We start from the raw sequence: 17,030 nt of genomic DNA on the forward strand, positions 1-17,030 counted from the left end.
ATCTGTACTGAAGATCATCATTAATGCTTTCCTTTTCCCAAATAGTTAACATCTGTTCTAGATAGCATTCATCAGTCGATGCCTGAGCAGCCAATCTGTCTGACAGTGACTTGCTGGGATATGTGCCGGTACCATGATTATTGCATAGCTTAAGGAAGATAGAAATTTCTGTTAATATATTTTAAGAATCTCACTTTACACAGATTATTATACAGATTATTGTTTTTTATAGATTGTGTTTATACATTTTTATACATAGCTAGAAGATGTTTTCTTTGGTGAGCTAAAGCGTACAGTGAAGATGATAATATGCAATTAATAATATAGTTTTTTTTGATGAATAACATGTTTCTTGTACAGGGTGGTTATACTTGTTGATATGTCAGTGGCAAACTCTATGTGCATCATCCGTATCCAACATTCTTTGAGACTTTTACTTGAGGAACAAATGGCAAATAAGGATTGCTTCAATATTATAGCGTAAGCAGCTGCTTAAGATTGTTTTAAGAGAAATGTAACTTTGCAATGAAAGAAGTATGTTGATAGACTGTAGTTACCAATGGGGATATTTTAGAATTTTACTCGTCTTTCACATTTTACAATGAAGTAATTGCAGGAGTAGCACTGATAAAACTACTCGCTAAATGTGTGGATCAGATGTATAGAGACTAAATTAGTAATTAAAATAATTGTTTTGGAATCACTGAAACCAATTGGATTGAATTCTTTTCTTGCATTGTTCATAACAGTATGGGTTCACATGGCAGGAACTTTTACTAGAAGAAGGCTTTGGAGGTGTCTCAACACTACAGAGAATGCACTTTAAATTTTACGGTGACTCTAATACTTCTTTAATGTTTAATACTTCTTTAAATTCTGTACTCACGCTGTTAGTCAGAAACATATGGCACAGCAGCTGGGCAGATATCTGACTGACAGGTACAGAAGAGAGACAACAACTTATGGAGTTCCAAAATTGATGGGAGAACAGAACCCTTACCTCATGAGATTAATGTAGGCAGCATCTCAGGGTCACTGGTTTGGGGAGTATGTTGTTTGTTTATTGTTGTTTTGTCTCAATTGCAGTCCTGCCTAGCCTCTGAGCTTTTACCAGCTCATTTAGCATCCTGTTCAAGAAAGAAAAATGGAATTTGGCCCACTACTTTGAAAATATGACTATCCCTGAGTGATGGATAAATGTGAATAACTAAGTAGTTTGAAACATAGATAACAAAATAGATAACAAACAATTTTACCTCTGTAGTACCCCAAGTCAGAATTTTTTCAGATGATTCTGTTAGTCCTTTATTTGTTTTAAAGCACAGTGTGAGAATTAATTGCTGTTATCTTTCTCTAAAAGATTTGGGAGTGTCGTTGTGCCTTGGCAGCTGGAACTGGTTCCTTCCCAGCCAGAAAACTTACAAAAAGCTTGGAGGTAGGATCAAATTCCTCTCCCAGACTTAGGAATTAAGCGAGAATAGATCCTGCAAAACAGATATAACAGAGAAATAAAATGAATCAGCATTGTGAACAGTTTAGACAATTCACAAGTTTATAGTATCACAAAAATACTTTGCCATGAACTGTTCTGTAGTGATTGGCATTGATGGTTTGTAGTGAAAACTGTCATAAAGTTCAGTGTGTCCTAGTGACTGTGTATTTCGCATGTATATAGAACATGTGTGTACACAATTATAGAAGTTTTTAAGAAATGCACAGGTCACATGAAGAATTTAAAAGTACTTCAAATTCAGCTGAGATCTGGAAGCTAAACTGTTTTTCCCCATATGCACTGAAACCAAATCTCATGTTCCTCTTTGTGGAGCTATATCCTCAGTAGTTTCGTTATACCTGTGTGGTTTTCTTTTATTCCTGCCAATTCTGCTATTACAGTTTTTTCCATGTAAAATTAAGACGAAATTGTTTCATCTCTGTGCTCTGAAACTTACTTTAAAAAGCAGTTGGTGGAAATACAGAAACTAGAACAAATGTTTTGAATCCTTGTATAATCTGGTTTTGATGGCTGATGTCGAAAACTGTAGATCCCAGAGCAGTGTTGTTTAAGATTCGGAGTTCTCTTACTGCTTTAAGTAGAAACAAAAGCTTTTCTTGATTCACTTTTTGAAATGTAAACTACTTAGGTGGGTATTGAGCTTGCAGTGCAGTGGGAGTAGGAATTTCATGAGTGCTCTCAGAAGAGCTGTGGAAGTAGACTTCAAAGAAAAGGATAAGCACAAATCACAAGGGCTTTACCTGCTGACTACTGGAATACCTGATCAGGAAACAGTGAGTATCTTCACAGGTTGTACAGTTCTCCTGTAAATTCCCATCAGAATTAATATTTATTTTTTCTCACTTCTATTCTTTTGGCTATTCTTCATAGCTTGTTGGCAGAATAATTCTCCATTACATATCTATGACTGTACAAATGTCAGAATCTCAGACTTCTGTTTCTGCAGTCACTCTGTTGGAGGTTGTAATTATTAATAGTACACAAATCAGAAAATTCTAGAGGTATTTTTAAGATCTTTCTCTCACTCCAACTCTGGCTGTCATTTCACTACGTATTTCTGAATGTGAAGAAACCCACTTGGATTCCTCATATTGCATCATTTCCTCATGGGAACAAAGCTACAGATAATTGTATGGTGGAACTTCATAGTACACTATATAGAAGCAGCTCCTATTTTTAATGACAGTAATCCACTACTTGGGTATATTTTTATAGTGCACATGCTCTGTGGCTGTTAAGCCGCTTCATTGCCTAGAATTTCGGTACATGTGGTAATCCAATTGGAGTAACCATGCATTTACAATAGGTCTGTCTTGCCTATGTCACTAAACAGGAAATTCTGTACAAATCTAAGAAATCATTAAAAACCTGTGTAGAAAACAGGAAAAAGAAACATGCATGCAAAAAATCCAAATGAATTATTTTCATCCCTGCTTCTTTGCACCAGCGCACGGCCAGCCTGAAGTCCATCACCTTGTGTTTTTGATTCTCATAACTACCTTTGTCTCACTGCTTGGCTGTGGGAATGCTGTTGGCACTGCTGCTAGTAATAACACAGGCAGTAGCTTTGGAGTATGAGCGTTAGATGAGGAGGCGTTCTGCTATTCTGTGCTGAATTATGCAGGTTAAGGGTGCTTGCTCATCAATTCAGGAAAAACTGTAGCAGATGGAAGCTCATCTATGCTACAGAGAGACTTCTGATTTTGATTTATTTTTGTCTTGTAGCACATAATCAGTGCCTATGTGGCTGAGGCTTGCAGAGGCTTTGATTTGCGGCTTCATGTCTGTCTGTTCAGCGTAATGGAGGATGCTGACTCCAGTGGGGTTATTCCAGCCCGCTATGCTAACCCAACTGAAACTGCCATTGCTTTTAAAGAAATAGTACAGGCTGCCAATGGGAGATTTCATTGGTTTGGAGAAGCAGGTATGTGAAAAGGAGAGTCAGCTCTTAGTTCTTTATTGTTAATTAAATAATATTATTGCATTTTTTACCTCAAATTAAGTTATACAATAACGATATTGTTATACTGCACGGAGATATAAACAGAGGTCTTAGTTTGATTAAAGCTTTTGGCTGTCTTGAAGAATACTATAATGCAACATTAATTTGGGTTTTTCTATTAAAACTCACTGTTTCCTGCTAGATATTTTAAAGATACACAGTTAAAATTATTTACTAGTGTAGTAGGCCCAGACTACCTAATGAAAGGCTTTTTGGTTTTTTTTGGTTGATATTTGACATGCTCTACACTTTTTTTGCTCTACATTTAATCAAATATTTGCTAATCAGTATGTTTATCAGGTATTTTTGAAAGCGATGATATCACTGTTATTGTATCTGAAATGGAAAGAGCAAAGAACTACTCCCAAAAGGTATGCATTATATATATCTCTTTTTAAATTATGCTTTTCTTCAAGAAAAAAAATTGAGCAGTGTTTGTTCAGCTAGTAGTGCAGAAGACTGGACAACATGAAATTCCTTGTAAGACAGGGAGGAACACTCTAGAATGTGAGAATAGCCACTTAGGGTGAACACAGACCAGGAAGCAGTGATACAATAGCACTGCAGTGATTGCTGTTAGAGTGCCCGTGATTTCCTATCATATATAAGGAGTTCACAATTGAAGTGATTCTCCTGTTTGTTGCCAATCCTATGAGAAGTTCTTTGCAGTAGAATGAATTGTTCATATACTGCTTTAAATCACAGTGTAGGAAGAGGTTGTCAATAGCACAGTACATTTCTTTAAAAAAAAAAAAAAGATTTCTGAAGGATAGTAAGGGTGTAGAACTAAACGATCTCTCTCCATATAATGTACATTTAACTTTTTTCCCAAGTTATCTAATACTTCTGCTGAGGCAGTGTCCGGCATGAAAGCTGCTTCTTAAAAAAGTATGAACAGAAAGATATGTGCAATGAGATATCTGGCCAGAGATCAGAGCAACTTGTTAAATGCAAGTCTGAGATGAAGTTTTCTGTTGGTGGTGATGTGTTCTGTTTGATATTTTTTTTTGTAAAGAAAAGCTGGTGAATATTCAGTAGGATCTTAAGTTATTTCGTAGTATTGCTTAATGGTTGAATGGGTAGGGATTATCTTCTGCTCATTTCTTCCTGGGTTTTGTGCATATAGTGTTGCTTTTTCTTTTAGAATGTTTGCTCAGAGCAGGGAGGATTTCCTTCCCATGTGTTTTAGCAAGTACAACACAGAGGTTATGAGCTGTTAAGCATTACCTGATTATTATTTGTATGATAAATAAAACGAATACCAATTTTATGAAATGCAGGATGTCTGTCTTTGAAATGCCATGTTTATGAATGACTAACCAGTGTGAACTTCCATTTCAGTGTGCATTCTTAGTGGAATCCTTAAAGCAACGTTCGGGAAATCAGCCTGCTAATCCATTTATACCAGAAGCAGGCTCAAATGTGGATATCACAAAACAGAAGAGGTCACAGAAGTTGCCATCTCCAAAACCTACAGCTCTGAGTCTGGCTAGAATGGTTTGAAATCCTTCACAGTTCCATTTTAAGATACAGTCTGTTTTAATTAGTGATCTTAACTGACTAACATATGCTGGTCTTTGTGAGAGAAGTGCTTAGGCTGAAAATGTGAAGGAAGTAATAACAGCACTGTGATTCTACTCTGAATTTACATTTTAATTTGCATTCAAAGTGCTACATTAAAAAAAAGTACATCTTACTAAATCCTGCTAAGTAATTAAATATAATTGTAGTAATTGAACAACATTGCAGTGTCTAAAATTATCTGAATTGCCCCACCTCTGAACTTAAAAATTCAGTGTTTAATAGAAGCAAAGGCAAAGTAGAAACATGCTTTACCAAGTTGCTTTTATTTAGCAAGTCCTTCTAGGCAGTACTGAAGTTAGGTATTACAGTATTATTTAATTCGTGTTGTTTAGCAGAGTGCTCAGTCTTTGCTAGGATAAACTATACCTAAAGGAAAAATTATTGTTGTCGACACTAAGTTTCCAATATTCAGTAACTCTGAGGAAAATACTGTACACTACATTTTATAAAATAGGGCCATTACCATAATATACTCTCCTTCATTTGGCAAAAGTGGTCCAAACTCATCTGATTTTAAATATTCATCTTCAGTTTAATGGCAGCAGGAAATCTGCAAGATAATTAAAACAGAGCAATTAGAGTTATTAACCTAGCAAGAAATTACAAATTAATGTGTCATAGTAGCAACCTGCTGGCTACTAAGAAGAAAGGAATTCCTAAAACAGGAATTAAAGAGTAATGGAAGGTAGTTCCGGTTTTGAATAAATCAGGCAATTATGATACAGTATGGTTAAAATACTTTTTACTTTTTTTAACTCTCTGTGCTTATAGCATATTAAAGACAGTCACAGCGCAGAGAAAAACACCTCCATAAGGGTAGTGGTGTGGCGTCCTACTAGTGCAAAAGCAGAAATTCCACCAGGTCTGTATGGATGAGGGGCTTCTTGTCTTTAGTTTGGTTGGGGTTTTCTGCAAATGAAGTATTAACTTAAAACTGAAAGATTAAAGTTTTTAGAAACACTAGCAATTTTTATCTGTAGACAGAGTGATAGGGAACATTGCAGTTTTTGAAATACCTCTAAATGAGTTATAGCTGTCATCTGTCTAGATTAGGAGAAGAATGCTGCCCAGCTGTGTAACTATTTCCATGTCATTTGGTTGAATATCCATCCTGTATTGGAAAATGTAAATGTATGTGCTGGAAAGAAGAGCCTCCCTTTGTCACATGCCTGAAAACATAACTCAAACCTCACTTGTCTTGGTTTACAATTTATAGGGCTTTTTTAAGTCACAACAATTCAGATTTATTATTAGTTTAATATGTAATATTTCTGTTAATATTCTTGTAAGCCGTTATTCTTAGTATGCAGTTCCACTTATTTATGATCCGGTAACAAAGGAAAACTGTAACACAAATATCAGGTAATCTGAAGCGCTGTCTCTTGCAGCTACTGCTGGTGTATGGAGCAGCTCTAAAATTGATTCCAGTCCCTGTTGGTCAGCTCTTCCATTTCCATAATTTTCCTGTTTTGTTCTTTGCATCTTCACTAACATCTGCAGGGTTTGGGTTGAGTTTTTTTATTTATTGAATTTTTGAATTAAATTTGGGCCTTTACTACTGATTTATTGATATTAGATGCTTGATATTCAGTGACGTTTACAAATCTGGATTCATATTTGCGTATGAGGTGTTGTGTGCAATAACTGGATGTTGTAACAAATGTTTTGCTTGTTCTAAACCCCTAATCTTTTCAGATTATACGGTATGACATACTGATGGAAATTTATAAAATGTAAAGACTATGGTTCGATTTGTATGAAACTAACGTGACTAGTTCTGTAATATGGATTCTTCTTAATTGGTACCTAAGAAAATTAAGTATGTGTAACTGTGGCAACTGAAGAACTGGATTGCATGTCAGAGTTTTATCCTTTGTTAAATTAAGTCAACATTTATGGTGTTGTTGGTTGTTTTTTTTTATTTGTAGTACAAACAATAAAGCAAAGTCCTCAGGCTGAGAATAGGAGAAAATGTAAATCAAGGAAACAGCCAGAGTGTTCTGTGTCAGTATTTTACACTGAGGAAGGAAGAAATGTGGGTATGTGTTACCAAGATACAATGGGTGAAGCCTTTTTATTGGCAGTCATTACATTATAAAACTGTTTGGATGCTAAGTCATGTATAATCAGTGAGCTTTAAATAACGAGTGGAAGTGAGTGTCATTCATCAAATAGTCGTGGATATTGGGTTTTTTAATTTGATTTTTTGGTAAAGTGCTTTGCGATCTTCTGGTCAGTGATGCTTCAAGGGAAAATGCTGTCATGCCTTAGATGACTAGAAGATTTTATTTAGAATTTTTTGAAGATAATTTTTAAAGATAAGGTGACTTATTGTGTACTCTTTTAATAGAAACTTTGAATTCTTGTCAAATGAAAATTTGTGAAATGCTGGGGTTTTTGTTTTTTGTTTGGGTTTGTTTTAGCAACAGGAATATTTTCATGTGACTCCAAAAGGGCTCTGAGGTCATGTGTGAAGGGCTATGAAGAGGTAACCTAAGGTTCCCAAATATTTCTTGCTAGGTACAGTATACCGAAATTATCCAAAGACGGTTTGCATAAGAAGGCATGTCCCCTCTGTCAGATTGCCAAAAAAAGAGGAAATCTGTTCAAGCAAAGAGGTATTTTGCTCCTTACCAATAAGTAGCCATTTTAGAATTCTTAATGTGAATTAATGTGAACGTTTTAATTGTGATTCTGTACAGTGTATTATTACTTGAACAGTTCTAAAATTTGCTAACAACCAATTGCTCTGTTTGTTTGTCTTACTAGTGGCTGACCAAGTACAGTATTAAAAAGCTTAAACTGGAATTGCCCAGACTGATGTTTGGTCCAGGCTGCACTCACCAAAAGAAAATTGTGGAGTCTCTGCACAAGGAAGTATCGGCAAAATACTGCACTATCTTCCCTAGTGTGGAAGTCAATGTAAGATTTTGTAGATTTTACGTACCTACATCATCAAAAGGCTTTGTATGTGCTAAAAACAATGCATGATAACCAATGTTTGTGACATGCTAGCCTTATAGTCCCTCCACTGTTTCCTGTTTTGCATTCTAAATGAACCTGCTAGTAGAAAACTAGGGAAGGTTTTCTATTCACCACAAAAAATATTTAGTATATTTGAAATGCGAACAACATGGGATCTTTAGAATGTATGGCATCTCCTCTGTTCATCCAGTATGAATATGAAATTTTAAGATTTCTTTTTAAGTAAAGCTTTGGGAAATCATACGTGAGGGGAAACTGCAAGAATGTTGGATATTGATTGTTTTGGTTTGTGCAGTGACCAGAAAAACATGACAAGTTAAGGCTAGGATATTACTGGTTTATTTTATCTATGAAAGTGTCAGAAGGAATGCAACAGATGCATCTGTTCAGACAAGATATTTAATTTTGTTGCTTGAAACAACAGACTGAGAAAGGAACTAGGTTTTCCTAATTTGGATAAAGTAGTTGTTCACTAGCAGCTGAGTTGCATTTTTTTATGCTTTTTCATAGAGTTAAAGACAAAAAAAAAAACCCTAATGCAGATACTACATATATAGCAGATGTTGACATGAGATGCTTTTGTACGAACAATTTTTCAGGGGGTTGTGAGACATCTGCAGGTTCAACCTAAAGAACTGGAAATCTACATTGAACAAATAGAGAAGGTGTTGCTACGCTATCTACAGAGAATACAGTGGCTTCTGTCAGGTATTGCTGTGCATCTTTCCTATGAAGCATAACCTGTCGTGTCTATCCTGTGATTTGTAGCTGCATAATTGTAAAATTCCATTTCTTACTTGCTTTTTGTTTCAAACTCTGCACTGGAAACTCAGTTTTCATTTTTTTTTTTTTTAAAAAATCTTGTTTTAGCAAAAGCTTTTGTTTGTAGACAAAAACATTAATGATTGTGAGCTTGGCACATAGTTTGAAATGATTTGAGTGATACCAGCTGCCTCTCGTAACATGAATCACTGCTTGTGGAAACTGTTTTGATCTGTTACTCATCAATATTTTTGTTAGGAATTTATTACTTTTTTTCTCTATTGCAAAGTGCAATTTATTTTTAATGCAAGTTGTAATACTTGGCTAGTAATTAATGCTTGATAGTACTAGATTTGAGATGAAAGAAGACTTTTCTATCACGAACCCTTGAACAACCTAGTTTCCACAGAGGTTAGAATTCATTACATAGAAATGTGTCCAGAATAACTCCTGAAGATGGAGGATCTTACTCTATGATAATAAAAGCATATGTTTGACATAATAAGTCTATATAATAACACTTAGTTTTTATGATCTGGTGCAGGAAGTCGAAGACTGTTTGGTACCATTTTAGAAGCAAATGTCTGTGTTTTGATTGATACATCTGGTTCCATGGACCCATATTTGCCACATATCACAAAGGAACTTACCTCCCTTATTTGGGAACAGCTGAGAAAAAATGAAGTCAGGTATGATAAACTGCTGATGAAGACTGCACTACTGATGCACAGGACTTTTCTGCTGTTTTTTCCTTACAACCACTTTGCAATTCTCATCTCTAAGATTTGGGCCACATTTGCAATAGGCTGACACTGTTTACATTTGAGGCTCAGCATTCCAATGAACTTTCAGTTGACACAGAATGACTTATGTTTTCCTACCCTTCTTTATTCCAGTAATAGGTTGTTTGTTTTGTTCCTTAGTTCATTTGTTTTTGTTTTCTGTTTCAAAGGTGGCCTATGCAATGTGACTGATAATATTGATTAGATTTAAATGTTATGGGCCATCTTTCTCCCAAGGTTTAACCTGCTGAGATTTGCAGAAAATACAGAGAGTTGGAGGGAGCATCTTGTAGAGGCAACTGATAAAACATGTCACGATGCTGTGCAGTGGGTGTCCAAATTCCACGCTCATGGTAGTACACGTATCCTTACGGCTTTACAGGTCAGTAAATTGTGTACTATATTTTGGAGAAGAAAAGGTGTTTTGTGGTGATAAAACACTTCCATCTGACTGATAACATTTTAGGAAAACTATTTGGTCACAGTATAAAACACTTCTTTCATTGAAAACACTTAACAGATCTGGTATCAAGCCACAGTTTGTGTCCACAAAGCTCACAAATGCAAACATGCATTGGTCATTCTCAGTTTAGGAAAAATGTGGGATGTCAGTAGTTGCATCAGTCTCTGTGTTCAGAGAGTCCCGGAGACAGAAGATAGCCAGTACTGCTTATGTACAAAGGTGATTATGCTATATTTGGTGTGAGCCAAACAGTTGTTTTCATTCTAAAGTATAACTTTTCATATAAACTTTCTAATTATTTAAACTTGTTTTCTGCTTTTTAGAAAGCTCTCGGTTTCCAAGATGTAGAGGCATTGTACATATTGACTGATGGAAAACCAGATACCAGTTGTAATCTGATTTTGAAAGAAATTGGAAGATTGAGAAAGCAACAAGATATTAAAGTCCACACCATTTCTTTTAGCTGTGTAGACAGGTATGTGACACATAGGAAGAACAACAACAAAAAAACAATCCTTAAAATGATGATTTACTGTCAGAAGGCTGAGTTCTCAGAGCATGCTGTAGGCTCTGTTCGCTGAACAACAGGATTGAGCAAGGCAGGCGTTCATACAGTGGGAAGGGGGCAGGCTGTTCTGACACGTAGCTGCCTCATGGCCTCCATCTCCTACATCTAGTAACTGGGCATGTTGGACAATGGCAAGTAATAGAAGCTTAGACAAGAGAATAAGTGGTGGAGCATACACAAAACGTTCCTTCCTCTTATGGAATCTCCCAGCTTTTGGTTTTCTTACCCTTTGTGAAATATTACTGCCTTTCCTTGCCAACCTGGTTTCTGATTTTTTTTTTTTTGTTTAGCTTCTTATTTTGGTTCTATTGGTACACTGAATCTCTTGTTAAAAAAAAAATAATCTGTCTTCGGAGATTATGATAACTAAGCAGGGCATGTTAGCTCTTGAAGGTTAGAAATGATACAGAAATTTAAAACCACGTCCTCCAAACAGCTTGTTTTGATATAATACTTTTTTGAGGAATTCTCAGAAATTGTTTTTCTATTCTTGCTTTCAGAGAAATAATTTTCACAAGTAACTTTTTACTTTATTGTTAACAGAGAAGCAAATGAATTTCTGAAGAAGCTTTCCTCCCAAACAGGAGGGCGCTACCACTGCAGCTTTGGAGATGTGGACGGACAATTAGCAGCGCACCGAATGCTGACGGAAGGATTCGATGATGAAGATGTATGTTCAGTGCTTTGGTTCTTGTCGGATTTGGTTTTATTTCACTCCGACTTAGTTCTTTATCTGTAGTCAAACTACATTTTAAAAAGGAAAAATCACTAGAAGAATAAATACGGGACTCTTAAGATACTTCATATTGAAATCAAAAGGAGAAATCTTAATATCTGGCTTGTTCTGTCTGCATGCTGCCTTGACCAGGTGACCAAACCTTTGAAAGAAGTACATAGTGCAATACATATTTTTGAAAGAGAAGCAGAAATATCCTGTATCTGGACACTTTTTTTTACCCCCATCATCTTCAGTTAATTTGTCACTGTAAAATGCTAGTACAGTGTTTAGCACATTAAAGTTACAACAGAAGATTTTAATGATTGCCACGGTAGAGAAGTTTGTTAACGAGTAGAATCTTATTTAATACAGAGTTGCTCTGCTCTCTGCTTGTAATTCCATGGCCTCTGCAAGTAGATAGGGGTAAGGAGATGTAGAGCTTTGGCTCAGTTCATTGAATGTGTAGAAACTGAAAATAAGAAGTAGATGCAGGTTAAAGTAGAATATTTTAATTCTGTTTTCAGGACCCAGTTTTCCCATACTTTGAAGGAGATGATTTAAAGAAACTTACTGAAGAAGTAGCAAAAGCTAGAGGGTTTTTAAAGCAGGCAAAATCTTTGAGGTGAGTATCGAGAATCTTTTGATAATTTTTATTTCATGAAGTAAAAAGAAAGATATCTGAGTTCCAGTGTCTGCTACTTGCAAAAGAATTGCTGTTTCTTCCTTGTACTACCAATTTCAGGTTTTTTGAGGCTTGGAAAATGGCATGGAAATAATTTGTCTGCTTTAGATGGATTTAATTTTAAAGTCTTATACTACTAGCTACCATCATACCATTGTGGTCCTTCCATCACTTATATCAAAGAGAAATTACATTAAGTTGTTCTTCACCTTGCTAAGGCCTATCATCTGCCAAATCATTATATTTCTCTTTGTATAGATTATGAAAAAATAAAATGTCCTTTATAATACCCCGTCCTTTAATCTGACTTCTTACTCTGAAATGCACATTATTCTTATTTTGCAAAATCAACATGGTCTCCTTCTACCTCACCCTAATTTCTCTAACTGCTCCATCATCCATTCTGTCTGCTGGATGCTGCAGTGTCGCATGAAATAAAGTGAGATCTGTTCTGAAACAATCTTGTCGCAAGCCATCTGCTTTGCAAGTTACCATCCATCTCCATTTTTCTTTAAAGACCTGTAAAATTTCGACTGCCTTTTCCTGGGAGGATTACCTAAACCTTCCTCTTCATTCTTCTTTCATGTCCTGATTTACCAAAGGATTTGGCCAAAATCTCATCTCCTGATCTGGATCTTTTTCTGTTTTCCTAGTTAGTATGACTCTTTTTATCTTTTTCCTTTCCCCTTCAAGTCTTGGGCCTGCCGGACTTTGTCCTGTCTTCCCATCTTTCCTTTCATTTTTTTTTTTTTCAATTACCTTATCTCTCTGCATGTTCAGGTTTTTTTCTCCCTTTGTTTTTTCTTCCTTTTCTTTAGCATTTTCACTTATCACAATGTTTCCTTTTCCCTTTTCTGTTAACAGTTATTTAACAGGTAACATGTGATGCCAAGCAGAGGTATCTCAGCGGACTCAAAATGAACTGAATCAGTTCCTGAGAGCAATATAACTGTGTTAGCACTGTGTGCCGTCTGTATCTCAGCCAACTGAACTGGCTCTGTTGGCACACTGTTTCCTGCTGCATTTAGAGTCATTCAGAGTTGGGTTTGGTACCTGCCTAGAACCAAAGGAAAGGACAGTAAAGTTGTATCCTTACGTGCTTTCATGGTTACACTTCCTAACTGCCAATCCAGAAGCAGGAAGTACCATTTTGTTACTAATAGCAGGCAGAAGTACTTGTGAAGAGCTTCAAAATGCATTATACCTCTGCAATAAAAAGATTTTCTGTCACACAAGGACGTGGCTATGCAGACTTCAAAAGCTACTTTACACCTTCCTGAAAAGCTACTCTAATTGTGTGATATTTTTTTCTTTCAAACAGGCTATTACTACAAAAATGGAATATAAACCAAAAGGACAATTCTACCTTTAAAAACGGTGCTCAGGTAAATAGTTACTATAAATCATAGTTTATACATAGCTTAAATATTTCAGTAGAAGGATTAAATTTCATAAGCTTAGTGTGAAGAGTACTGGTAGGAGTGATATTTTCCAAAGCTGAAAACATTGTAATGATTTTAGTGCTTAGCTGAGCTGGTTCCACAATATAACCTAATATAAACAAAAAAAAAAGTTCAAAGAGAACTATGTTGTTTGGGATTAAAGGAGCTAGGCATGTGTGTATTATGAATGGTTTTGTTTCTTCTAAGAGCAAATTGCTAAGCACATTAGAGGGTTAGTACCTGATGTAGTGGCTGTAATAAAAAATGCTACATGGGCTGCATGATTTATCATTCAAATGAACAAAACTGATTGGAAAAAGACACTATTAATAGAAAAGAGCCTCATCAAACTCTGTATTATTTTTACAAGATAGTGGGAGAGCTAGCTGGACAAACCAAACCTCTCACAGAACCAACATGCTATTTTTTAATTAGTAAATCAAAAAATACAGAAAAAGAGGAGTTCCTGGGTGTGAATGTCACAATAATTTCTTAGAGTTAAACAAGAAAGACAAGAGCTGAAAAGCATTTGGCACAGAGCTATCTGAGGGGAAAAATGAACGGGAAAACAACCACAGAGAGAATTGTGCTAGAGAACTCAGGCCTACCATGTTGTTCATCAAGGATTGGGTGAGGCAGGTGTATTTTGAGACTATGTTTAAAGTCCTTGTTTCTACAGCTGTAGTTTCTATTTTGGTTTACAAGCATTGCCCAGTCATTCAAAGAGAAGGAAAAAAATAGTCAGATCTGCTGCTTCACAGAAAATAAAATCTGGAGCATGATCAAATATGGGCAGAATTCAGCGTATAAGGGCTGACCACTAAGAAGGGCTGCTTGGAAAGGAAACAGGATAACCATCCTGTAGTAGCAGGCAAGTTGTTACAGGCATGTAGAAACAGAGGCTACTGTTCCACAACCATCTCTGTCTTTGAGCCTTCCAAAGTAAACTACTGGTTGTAAAGTGTTTTGGAAGACATACCTGTTAATGTACTTCAGAAAGAACATAATGGTATAGCACAGTTGAACACATAAGTAAGGAAATTGTTAGTTACTCGGGTTACTTCATATAGTTTTTTCAGCACCCTTATTTCAATTGTGTTTGTGAACTTATGTGATTTATACATTTTGATGTACTTAAAAAATTGTTCATATGCTTGACTTGCAGGATTAAAATTTAGGCCAACAAAGGATGCTGAAGATGTTTGGAGTGGTACCACTAGCCTACTTCTCTTCATTGCGTACTTAAAGCTTCCAGCTTCAAGTAGATAGAGAGAAGGGTGTACTCGTCTTTTTTTTTCTCTAAGCTTATTGCAGAGGAGAGCTTACAGATGATAAGCGATGCTGGCTTAGTCCATTCACAGCTGTTGCAGAACTCAAAGTAAATCAAACCTTGAGCTCTCCAAAGTCTAAAGATAAACAGAAGATAGTTTTTAATGTAATTAATACAAATTTTAGAGAATGTAGTGAGTTTGTAATGTAATAGTTGTTGTACAAGAATCATACCCCTGTTTCTTCTCAGACTGGGAAGAATTATTTCACCTCATCACACTAATAATTGCTTCAATCAATTGATGGTATGTCAAAGATGTATTTTTTGGCAGTTGGTTTCAGATTTGTTTGCTGGTGCTCTTATCACTAACAAATGTAGCAGATGGCTGTGATACTAGAAAGGAGAATTCTTTTCTACGATTTTGAATGAGAAGTCCAAGAAATAACCCTAGCGCAGAAAACAAAGCTTGGAACGAGTCTATTTGCTGAAAGAAATTTGTTAATAATTATTTCTATTCGTTTCATTTTATGTTGGCAGTAGAGAAGGATTCAGAGTGGAAGATTCTGAAATCATCAGACATGGAAATAAGGAGTATCTTGATACTAATTAACACCTGGTTATGTTAGTATAACCAGACGCTGCCGGTCTTCAAAGGAATTCTGTTAAGTTCTTATGTATTTCCCTTCATAGAAAGATTTAAAATGTTTGCCAGTGCCATATAAGAAAATCCAGTTTAAGCTAACAGCAGTACTGAGGGACATATTTTTCCAGTTTGTTTATAAAATACACACTTTTTCTAAGGAGGAACTCGGTGATGACAGTTCATTAGCATTTTGCAGGTGTTTGCTTTTGTCTTTCAGAGGACTAGAAATTCATGTTTTTCATATATGCGATTTTAATGAAAATTGATCCAGACTGCAAAATTCAGATACATGGAATGAGTTTATTCAGGAGCCATTCACATCTCCTGAGTGCCAGCTGATGGGAATGTTTCAATACTTTGATATGGGAGATAGTCTCTTTGCTTTTCCTTCATCAATTTTATCACCATAAAGAATTAAAGCATTTTTTTTCTATCATAGAGTATCTTTTTAGTGTTATGTGTCCTGCCTTCCATGTTAGCACCAGCCTAATGTGGCAGACTGCAGTTAAAAAGGCACACTGTGCTAAGCATTGTTTTCTGTGCTTTAGTAGTATATTTTAGTATATTTTCTGTGTGTTAGTATGTGTGTAACTGCTAGGATGCTTTGGTATAAAATCTTAAAAATGCAATTAATCCTATTGATTTATAGTTATTGGATGTATGTAAATAATAGATGGTGATTGCTGACATCTGTAAGGAGTGGATTTGTTGAAGCAGTAAATTCAGGCAGAAGAGAAAAGGTTTCTGTATTGCTAAGAAGAGATGCTTGTTTATTCCTTGGCAGATTTAAGAAATGTCACAATGCTATAGTGTACTTTCTGTTATTGTTATAAGGTCTTTTAAAAGGTAATATACTTGTGTGGGTATATTTAATGATACCATAGACTCTGTATGAAGAAAAATAGTAATTTACATGACTAAGTTTGCAAATGTGGGTAAGAATTGAGACATTTTAGTGTGTTGTGTTTGACTGCAGTCTGGGAAACCTGATTTACAGCTTTTTTGTTTCTGTATAGAATTTGGTTTTCATAGATCTTACTCATTTGAAACAACTCAGTTTATACAGTGTCTCACAGACTGGTCGTCAGTGGATCTACGTAATCCTAAGTTCACTGCAACGTACGCTAATACTCATCACTCCTTTGTTTGCATTGGTTTAGACTGGGCATTTGTTAATAACTCTTTTTCTCTTGAGCACACTACCAGGTTCAGACTGTAGAATTAAATGTGTAGAAATTCAGGTATCTTCTTGCTGGTGCTGTGAGCTGAGTTTCTAAGCCTTCTGTTCCAGAAAAATGCAACAGAAAAGGAAAGAACAAATGTTTACATTAAAATTTGTGTAACCATAGAAGATTCTAAAAGAGTCAGATGTCGCAGTATTTAGCCATTGTATCCCATCCTTTTTCTTTTCTAAGGGTTTTGCGGCCATCCAGCCTCTTTCCATGGTTCTGAGCCCTTGTTATCTTGCAAGTTGACCAGTCCTGCTGCCTCCTTAGAACAGCTCAATCCTTTAAAATACAGTTTCTGTCTCCCACCTATTGCCTACCTGGAAACTCTAATGCTACCTGCTACCATCAATCTGAAGACTATATTTTTAAGGAGGTGGATCAGCAGCA

At 35.8% G+C, this 17,030-nt stretch overlaps 1 protein-coding gene across 8 annotated transcripts in view; it reads left to right on the forward strand.

Moving 5' to 3' along the window:
- Window positions 1-16,762, forward strand: part of VWA3A (von Willebrand factor A domain containing 3A) — a 31,520-nt gene extending 14,758 nt beyond the window's left edge. For 6 of the 8 annotated variants that reach the window (XM_021411967.1, XM_021411966.1, XM_021411968.1 and 3 more), the window contains 18 exons: window positions 361-480; window positions 1,361-1,435; window positions 2,142-2,286; window positions 3,239-3,437; window positions 3,804-3,886; window positions 4,857-5,012; window positions 5,871-5,961; window positions 7,028-7,138; window positions 7,620-7,717; window positions 7,869-8,021; window positions 8,684-8,792; window positions 9,391-9,535; window positions 9,866-10,010; window positions 10,415-10,566; window positions 11,203-11,329; window positions 11,902-11,999; window positions 13,381-13,444; window positions 14,667-16,762. In XM_021411967.1, the coding sequence (XP_021267642.1) occupies window positions 361-480; window positions 1,361-1,435; window positions 2,142-2,286; window positions 3,239-3,437; window positions 3,804-3,886; window positions 4,857-5,012; window positions 5,871-5,961; window positions 7,028-7,138; window positions 7,620-7,717; window positions 7,869-8,021; window positions 8,684-8,792; window positions 9,391-9,535; window positions 9,866-10,010; window positions 10,415-10,566; window positions 11,203-11,329; window positions 11,902-11,999; window positions 13,381-13,444; window positions 14,667-14,672 (2,077 nt within the window). In that variant the 3' untranslated portion in view covers window positions 14,673-16,762. Of the gene's footprint in view, window positions 1-360; window positions 481-1,360; window positions 1,436-2,141; window positions 2,287-3,238; window positions 3,438-3,803; window positions 3,887-4,856; window positions 5,013-5,870; window positions 5,962-7,027; window positions 7,139-7,619; window positions 7,718-7,868; window positions 8,022-8,683; window positions 8,793-9,390; window positions 9,536-9,865; window positions 10,011-10,414; window positions 10,567-11,202; window positions 11,330-11,901; window positions 12,000-13,380; window positions 13,445-14,666 lie in introns of those variants that run through there. The other 2 variants (XM_021411969.1, XR_002443197.1) reach the window with 2 other exon arrangements.

Source organism: Numida meleagris, chromosome 13, assembly GCF_002078875.1.
Source record: "Numida meleagris isolate 19003 breed g44 Domestic line chromosome 13, NumMel1.0, whole genome shotgun sequence".
NCBI classification, from domain to species: Eukaryota; Metazoa; Chordata; class Aves; order Galliformes; family Numididae; genus Numida; species Numida meleagris.